At 39.0% G+C, this 9,745-nt stretch overlaps 1 protein-coding gene across 1 annotated transcript in view; it reads right to left on the bottom strand.

The window, feature by feature from the left end:
• Window positions 1-282: 282 nt before the first annotated feature.
• olfm3a (olfactomedin 3a) overlaps window positions 283-9,745 on the bottom strand; it is a 51,271-nt gene continuing 41,808 nt past the window's right edge. Inside the window, exons 3-7 of the mRNA XM_042510448.1 lie at window positions 6,041-6,184; window positions 5,369-5,524; window positions 3,126-3,345; window positions 1,858-1,964; window positions 283-1,539 (exon numbers count right to left, since the gene is read on the bottom strand). Of these exons, the coding sequence (XP_042366382.1) occupies window positions 862-1,539; window positions 1,858-1,964; window positions 3,126-3,345; window positions 5,369-5,524; window positions 6,041-6,184 (1,305 nt within the window). The 3' untranslated portion in view covers window positions 283-861. The remainder of the gene's footprint in view (window positions 1,540-1,857; window positions 1,965-3,125; window positions 3,346-5,368; window positions 5,525-6,040; window positions 6,185-9,745) is intronic.

The following is a 9,745-nucleotide window of genomic DNA, read 5'->3' as shown; positions in this document are numbered from 1 at the left end:
GAAGCGGTAGATTTTTGGATCATTTTCCCCGTCCACCTGTACCACTGATTCTAGCCTACCCTATCATGTAGTACAGTGCATTGTTCCAGTCCAGCAAAAACACAAACAATAAAGACTTATTAATGTTTCAGTGCTCGAAGAATAGTTTGATGAAAGGCTGAAATTAAAGGATAGCCCCTAGTGAGCTAAATGTCTTTCCATCACATCATTGTAGATATGCATTCTACCAGCCAAAACCATTTTAATGAAATGTACAATATTTTAATGAAAATGTGCAGATATTCTCCCATGGTTTTCTTTTATAAAAAATACAAATGTTCTCCTTTCACGGATACATACATAACAGCAATATTTTACAGGCCCATCTTTAAAAGAATGGTACTCTATTTTGTTATCAGCTAGCTTAACATGGTAGCAATTATGCAAGAGAGGTTGCCTCTAAGGTTTAAATAGTGTTAAATAGACTTTTAAATAGACAAAAATGCAAACACTATAAGCAAAACAGATTTGCAACAAAAACACAGCAACATTAGAGGAAATCACTGCAGAAAAACTGTGGACATTCATGCAAAAGCTTTCCAGAGTCTTCGGCTGGCAGACCCAACACATAGCAAATAAGGCATACCAGTCTGATCAGCAGCAATGGAAAAATGTAAAAAAAACAATGTAAAATAACATGTTTTCCAGAAAGTCATTGATGCCCATGCTCAATTCAGCCAAGAATCAAGAGCCACAAATTAAAAAAAGTTCAAGTAGTGGCAAGTAAAGATAGCATAGTCCATTTTTGACAAACATGGTTATTTAGGAAGTTCTCGTATCACAAATGATGGTGCTTTAGTTGTGGTTGGAAAATTATCATGTTTAAGAGTCATCGTCAGTTTTTATGACGTGGAAGAGAGTGACATTAAATATTACCTGGTGTCCGTTATTCCAGGCATACAGTGCTCTCTCTCTGGCGTTGTAGTCGAGCATGGAGATATGAAAGTACTGGTTGTGGAAAGGAATGTCTATGTATTCGTATGTGGAAGTCTTCGTAGAGTAAGCGTAGTAAACCTTTGCTCCCGACAGGTGTGAGTTAGTGATGTAGAGCGTCCCACAGATCATGAATGATTCACCTGCATTCCTTTTGGAGTATTCGGTGTTCCAAGTCTTCAGGACCTGCAGGGTGTCAGCATCAATCTGGGAGATGACAACATTTCCGGCATTTTGGTTGGTCGCATACACAACCCACATTCCCAGCTCGTCAGCCATGACATCGATGTCGGAGTATCCCCCCCACGTATATGGGTACATGTTGTGGAAGCCGGCAAACTCCAAAGCTCGCTGGGCAAGGACGCTGCCTGTCTCGAAGCTGTACTTGACAATAATGTTGCTCTGGTACTTGTTGTAGTAAAGCGATCCATTGTAGACAATATGATTGGTTCCCTCCCATTTAAAGGGCAGGCTGTAGGTTCGGGAGACCACCCCTGCTACAAAGTCGTCCATTGTCTTATACTCGCGTACAATCTTGCTGTTGGTGTAACTGTCCATATACCAAACCTACGTCAGAGAGGATGAAGAGAATGTAACAAAATAGCCGATATAGCCTGATAAACAAGTTAACCATCAAATCTAAACTATTTCCAACCTCATTTTAAAATGATCAACTTTAAATAGATTATGTTGTTCTATAAAAAATGCAGAAATGCAGTTAAAAAATTAGCAATTTATCACTACTCTATTACAGAATAGCTAAAATCAAAACCTAATTTGTGGTAACAGTCAGTCCCATTTTTGTCCTCTGAAAACTTTACACAGATATTGTACTGCACACTCTGCACAGCCCTCAGAGAGCACTCCCCTGCCTTCATAACTCACCCTGTTGTTTCTGGTCGATGCTAGAGGATCAGTCATCCATGCCCCAAACCGGGTTCCAGATGTCTTTATTGTAACAGGTCCAGTGATTTTCATTAATTTCCCACACGCTGTTAATAAAGAAATGCAGCGATAAGATGTGCTGTGGTGGTTTTTGTCTCTAACTAGATTTCTCAAGCCAATTTCATGCCTGTGCCACCAGAGAGTGTGCCCTCTGTGCATACTAAGATAGCGCTGGCAGCGAGCTGCTTTATTTAACTTGAAGCATAATGGTGCAACTGCTGTTTGTAGTTAGTGGCAACACAGCTTTCTCATGCCTGGCCCAAACTATTTCCTTGAATACACCCTAAATATACAGGCCTTTCATATCTTAAATCTGTACTTACATTCTGCTTGTTTTCGTAAACTACAACAGATTTAGTTTGAGCATAATTAGCAAAGGCCAGTTAGTCCTAGATTACAATAAAATGGAAATGTCTAGCCTGAGATGCGCCTCTCACACAAACTCTGCTAGTTCCATTCACGCATTGACAGCATTAACATAAAGGTATAAAATATATTTTAATACATATGTTTTTCTTCAATATGTGTTTTTTTTTTTTTTTACATACTCTAGCCTAGTAAATGATTTTCCGAGAAACCCATTTAAGAAATGGTCAGCTGACTCATGAAAACCTTGATGACTTCCCTAGAATAAGTGTATGCTTTCATTATAGATCAAATCCACAACTAGCCCCGTTTTCCTGCCCATTATGTGGCAATTAGGAACTATGTGTTACTTTCAGAAGCCTTCTTTAAAAGATTTTTGGAACATTTTATTGTTTGCAGAGCCAAGGGCTATCAATACACCAAATAAGTCCACAAGAACAAAGAAACTAATTGCTTATTTTCTTCAGTGGCGTGTTATCGAGGTGAAAACACATTTCTATTAAACACATTTTATAAAGGAAGCACATTTCTTTTGTGTGGGATGTAAGGGCAACACAACAAAGAAATGCATTACAGCAACTGAAAGTAGGCTTCTAAATGTAACCTGCTGTACATAGGTGCAGTTTAATGAGCACAGCTGCGTGTGGCCCTTACCTAAAAACCAAGGAACATCAGGCTGTAGAGATCTACATTTCTCCTCTAGTTAGTTTCTTCAGCGGCAGCAAAATAACATCACAAAAGACTCTTGGAAATACTATTGTAATTGCCACAGTGGTAGTGCCAGCACTATCTTTAATAAGAAAATGAAAATTTGCACACCCGCACATGCAGTGTTCACTTACTTAGTTTGCCCATGCAGCTGCGGAGCCTGTTGTCCAGCCGCAGGACTCGCTGATAGAGCTCATCGTAGTCATAGGCCCCAAGCTCCTCCTGGATGCCTGTCAGCACTGCTGAGAGGTTTCTGATCTCCTCCTTGAACTGGGAAATGAGTGCAGCATCCATCTTGTACTGCTCCAGTACAGGGATCAACGGCTTCAGCTCGTCCATCTTGTCCTTAAGCTCCTGCAGAAGTGACAGTGACAGCAGCAGCAGAAATGGGAAACAGGGAGAGGTGGTACGGTATGGTTAGAAGTGATGGTCAGGGACAAACAAAACCACAGTTTGTTTGGCAGAGGAGTTAGCCCTGCTTCAGCGCATGTTGAGCATTTGTTATCAAAAGAATACACCTGCATGCTGGGACACTGGATCACTGATCACACACAAAGCCTTTGTTGTTCCAGCACTCCACGCTAGCATGTTAGCATTTGTAGTCTTATATGACAGTAAATGATAAGTATTATTCATGATGAGAAAAAAAAACACTAAGTACAGTTTGTGCTGCAGGAAACACCTCATGACATAAGCCAACCATGAAGCAATGATCCATTCATTCATTAATTCATTCACTCATCCATCCATGCATTTATCCTTATAGCCTGCGAGTAACCACTATTATCCAGGACATATGCAAAATGGAGCCATTTCTCAAAACATATGCCTATTCCTGTGTTTAACTACAATTTCCAAATGATGTTCAGATTTGTTGATAGTCAGCCTTCCTTTTTTAAAGCATGGCTTTATTTCTGATGTTCTTGTCAGACTAGTGGTTGTTCCACACCGTTATTTCTTCAACTCATTCGGTGTCTTGCAACTTGCCACAATGGTGAAATTCCTACTCCCATACCAGCTGTCCAGTGCAATCCACAAAGGACAACTGCAGCAGCAAAACAGCCTCTGAAACAACCAAAGATGTAAGCACTTTCTGAATTAAGGTGCTTCTGACTATTTTATTTTCATGTGCACTGATAAAGTTGTTTCTTAAGCTTAAGCTCCCAAGCTTATGTCATGGCTTGTGTCAATAACTTCCTCCAAATAAAAGGGATGAAAACTATTTGCCAGTGGGATGTGGCTGTCAAAGTGTGGATTGCCACACCCAAACAGTAATGGTGCAGCAATTGAGAGTCTAACAGGATTAGGTATAGTATTAACAGCTGTGTAAAAGTCAAAGAAGACTGTCTGGTTGTCTGGTTTGTTACCAGACAATGTGTACAATGACAAATTGTATCTACTTGTGACTTTATGGGAAGATATGTGTTGCACTATATCTTGTTCAGGATCATTATTCTAAACTCACTTATTCTGAACTTCATCTGCAAGATTTGTTGGTAACTTAAACAGTATTGCTGGTGAAAGTTAAAGTAAACCCCAAATTCACATTTGGAACAAAATGTGTCTGCCTGGCTTTTTGCCGTGGTATATTTGCATGTTCAGGGTTGTTTCCACAGTTTTCATAGTTTCCTCTTCAGTGGATGCAGCTTATGGTATTGCACCTGGTCGTTACCTTTTTATTCGCCTTACCTGCGCATTATGCCCAGGAAACAAAGTTGCATTTCCAAGGGCATACGAGGAATGGCGCACCTTTCTGTCACTATAATTGGCCAGTGCTTGAACCCTGTGCTGGTTAGAATAATTAGCTTTACGCAAGAGGAGTAAGCCTGGTTAGGGTAAAGGTAAAAATGTCAGGGTAAGGGATTAAGAGTTGGGGGGTTAGTGGATATGGTTAGGGTTTGCTATTGTAGAAAACCCAAATTTGCACCAGGGAAAAACAAGGCAAAACAAGAGGAAAGTAAGAAAATACATGCAGAGGGCAGACTTTCTGCAGGTAATTACACTGTCACACACTTCCAGAGGGTCATAAAGGATCAATGAGATTTTTCTTTTTTTTTTTTAGAAAAATCTTGCATGGAATACCTTTAAACGTCCCTTAATATTAAACTTGAATAACATTTCTTGGGTTTAAATCAGACCCAAGCCAGTCAATCATCACTTTTTCACAGTCTTTCTGTACATCTCTTCTTTGAAATACAATTATGTAAAAACTTGCAATAATGCCAAAAGGTAAGTTCTCTAAAAAGGCCTAAACAATACTAAGTTGAATGAAAGCATGTTTACGGAGTAAATGCATTTGTGAAAAAAAAAACTAAACAGAAGAGATCTGTGCTCATTTGATTAAATGAGGCTGTGATTAAACAGGGCTGTAGAATACCTGGAAGTTTCTGGCTATGATGGATTTCCTGTCGTCCTCAATCTGTCTGAACTTCGTCCTCAGGCCCTTCATCTGGTTTTCCATCTTCATGACATATTGGAAATCCCTCTGAGTTCGCAGGTTCAGCACCTCAATGGACTGAGACATGTTCTGCACCTGGAATAAAACAATGATAAATGATCACCTCAAACAGGGTTACCACTTACAAACCGGACCTTTAGCCGTATAGTATAGCAGAGCATAATAATAGTATATGATAGTATAACATAGTATGGTATGGTATGGTATGGTATGGTATGGTAGTGTATAGGAAAGGATACTCCACTAAGCAAATTATGGATGGCTTCCCTTTGCTCCTTCTTTCTTTCGACTGCAACTAATTGAAAGGCACTTTGATGGGTTTTCCCTTGTGAGCCTGCAAGTGTGCCTGAATGTGTGACAAGCTATTTTGAAAAAGAACAAACACAGCAAGGCCTAGCAGTAGCATACCTGTGTTAAATACACATGATAAAACATTTAAACTGAAGGAGTATTACACTCCTCAAAAGAACAAGAATAAACCTTGTAGAGATTTGTTCCATCAGTATTCCCATATTTTACAGAAGAGCCTGTGTGCTTGTGTGTGTGTATGCTGCACTTAGTTGGTAAATATTCCTTTTTACATGTGCTTACCTTCTCTAGTAGCTGGCGGAGCTGTCTGCTCTTGGCATCTCTGGAGCACAGGCTCTGTTCTGGTGCCACCACTGTGCAGATACAGCGCCCATCAGCATCCTGGGCCGAGCTGTACACCTGCCAGCCCTCCTTTGGGCCGATAGTCTGCAAGCATTAACAAATACATATACCCACCAAGATTAGAGCTATATTATACATATTTTAGATTATCAATTGCACAATCATTAATTTCATATTTGTGACACTGGTTTTCTTTAGAAAGCTGTTATCCTTAAGTATGGCAACAAAATATACTGCTGTGTCCACTTTGAAAAACCTAGGCAACGTCACTGCTAGAATTGTTTTGTTTTTTTGTAAAAAAAACCAAAACAATTTCAGTTCACTTTTAATACCTTTAATAAAAATGTAATCATTGCCATGGAAACGGGTTCACAAAATAGTTTTAGTATGTTAAAGTGGATGGTTTCCAAGCAAGTCAAAGGTGTACCCCAAGGTTCAATGTTGGTTTCACTGTTTTAAGTGTTTGTGTATATTAGTATTGTTTCAACACTAACATGTAATTTGTGCTACATATTCTGATGCAAATATTGAAAATATGCAATATGCCTTCTTTAAACTGAACACTGACAATACCCTGCTTAGAACTGTTAATACACTAATTAGTCCTTGTACATTATGCATTACTTTATTTAGGTAATCATCTTATTACAAACATTTGGGCATTTGGATAACTAAGAAATTCTCAAGCATATAAATGAATTTAACAAAAAGTTGAGGGGGAAACCTAACTTATACAGAAAGAATACCTTTTTTAGGGAGAGGGGAGAGAAGTCGAGCATTCCCTCAGGTCTTGATTATGGACATAATTTATAGATATGTGACTGCCTCCAATATAAAATGCCTCAAGGGTGTCTGCCCTTCAGCTTGCAGTTATTAAACAGATGAAAGCTATTGTACTTAATATTGTAAAAGGGAGATAAACACATATTGTGAAGGGATACAGTCTGGTCTGTGTTAGAAGGGGTTGACAAGGCCTCGTTAACAAAGTCCTTACCCATACTGTAAATTCCCCCCTTAATAGCTACAAAACAAGATTAGGATTTCAGGATTTGCTTGTACATCACAAACATCTATTTTGTCATATTTAGATTTGAAACACCTCATAGATCCAAACAAAATCTTATTCCCACATTTACAACTGTACTTTATGGCTATATACATTATACCTTGTTAAAAGACTGGGGCTAGAGCTACATGTCCCAGGCAAAAAGCTGGCATCCTGACCAGTTAATGATCCCTGTTAAAGACATGAAAATAAAGAAGCAGCATTGTTCTTGTTTTGCAGTGAGGGGCTAGTACACCCTATTAAAGGAAGACGGAAAAAAAGTGAGATTATGCTTTTTTTTCATTCCAACATACACATGTTTGGATAATCATCTTACATATGGCCATGGTAACAGCTGTGTCAGGAACTATAATAGTTGATGCTGAGTATCAGAAATGATCATGAGACCCCTTCCAATGAAAATCAAATTTTTAACCTTATTAACACCCATATGATGTTTTTTTATATACTAAAAGACATATCATGAGTGAATTAAGAATTCAACACCATAACTGAGCAATTTTTCATTCTGGAGTGTATCAATGACGTCTCAAGAAGTCAGATTCTGACTTCCAGAGTTTCATACATCACAAACCGAAGGAACCAATCCCAGTGATTTGCTGAGTGCGGCTTTCCGTAATGCTTTGGCAAAACAAAGGGCATAAGAGGAGAAGCAGGTGTAGGAACCTATCAGTATTTTTCAAGCTGTTTTACTTTTACTTAAACTTGTTAGAGCTGGCGATCAGGATCAAGGTTAATCTAACATTAGCAACACATTATTAGCTGTTTGATGATGTAGTCAAGCCAAAGGCTCATTTTATCTAGTAAAGTTTACAAGCAGAGGTTTGTGTGTTTGATGAGCAGTGAAGATGAGCAGGTATGCTCAAGCTGCAGGCAAGCGAGCGGGCTAATTTGCATATTCATTGCTCTGCACATACTAATAAGGCAAAGGTGTAGATCTACATCTAAGCCATTTTTAAAGCATGTAGGGATTTTTTCATGGAAAAAGACATCTAAATACACATTTTGTCAAAAACAGATCAGTTTGTAGGGGGCTTTATTCCAGGCAGTGCAAACCACTACAATGTCTGGAAAGCTTGTGAGGCTTGAGCTAGTTAAGGTTTCTAAGTTATAATTAGAGAATCACTGTGTGGGAGAAGGGTTTCAGCAAACTGTCAATTACCTTGTGTGGAGTGCATTATTTTTCAGAACTGTGTTGGAGTAGATTATTCATACCACTGACACTATTGACACTACATTATCTTTCTTAAGCTTTTGCTGATTTTCACTGCTATGCCACTTTGTAAGAACTGCAGGGTCATGCAAAGACAATGCACAACACCTTGCCACTCAGAATCAAATATTCTCTGTTGCCATAACACAGAGCACTTACTGTTAAATTTTTTTTTTTGAGGAACTCTCAAAACTAAAGCCATGAACTTTGAGTAACTTCAAGTACTTTTTCTCAATTATTCATAGGACCTGTGGCCATCCACTTCAGCATTGGAAAGATTTAGCTGACGCTTCAATCAAGCAAAAGCAGACAAACAAGCCTGAAGATGCTTTTGTATTCATATAAATATTTATGTACTCTGCCACCAAGGACTCTGCCGGTAAACCTTGTCATCCACTATAATCCGAATGACATATCCGACGGAAAGTAGGTAAATTTGGAAGACGGAGGAGGTTTATGAACAAGCAGCAGAGTTGAAGAGGTGGTTATGTATCTGGAAGAAAAAAAACAACAAAAAGAGGACAGTGCTGACAAAGAACAAGAAAGGGGACTTGACTGTCAATTAGGCAGAAAGAGATATAGGTAGGCGAGTCAGACTGCAAGCAGATATACGACAGAGGAATATATAGACAGCAAGCATATGATGATGTGATGAGGTGAGACAGAAACAGGGAGGGCACTAATGTGAGAAAATCATCCAAGGAGACAAAAATGAAGGAAAATGGACAAAAAAAGTAGGCAGATACAACAGTCCATCTCACCGATGCTTACCTATTGATTATAAAGTACCTAATGCATGACAGCACAAAACATTCTGTACTTACTGACATTACTTATTTGGTCAGGCCCAACTATAACTGTATAATAAATGAGGTGCAGCATGTTTTACCTTGTGCAAGTTAATACCATTGTATTTTACTTATGAAACTGTGTTACTGATGAGGTGAAGACAAATTTTTCAATATTTTCTACCTCTCACCATGTTAGATAGAAGATCAGACTCCAAGGCTACAATGGTTTCACAGAGCTGTGCGCCAAAGTCTAGTCATTAATCATCCTCACAAAACAGCATCCAGCAGCTCAAAGCTCTCCCCAGCTGCCCAGTGGAGTTTTGCTCTCTGCACAGGCATCACACACACACACACACACACACACACACACACACACAAGCATGAATGGCTACAGTATGTAACACGCACATAAACACATAATCAGATGCCAACACATTCATATTTCCTCTGTAGTTCTTTTCTTCATCTCCCATTCTATCTTGGCTGGGATTTGACTAATAGCCCTTTGAAGGCTGATTTCTATCAGTCATCAATACTTTCAGAGGGAAGTTGCCAACAGACAATTGTGTGTGCCA

Source organism: Plectropomus leopardus, chromosome 21 (genome assembly GCF_008729295.1).
Source record: "Plectropomus leopardus isolate mb chromosome 21, YSFRI_Pleo_2.0, whole genome shotgun sequence".
In the NCBI taxonomy this organism is placed as follows: domain Eukaryota; kingdom Metazoa; phylum Chordata; class Actinopteri; order Perciformes; family Serranidae; genus Plectropomus; species Plectropomus leopardus.
This window is presented reverse-complemented; position numbering and strand designations above follow the sequence as displayed.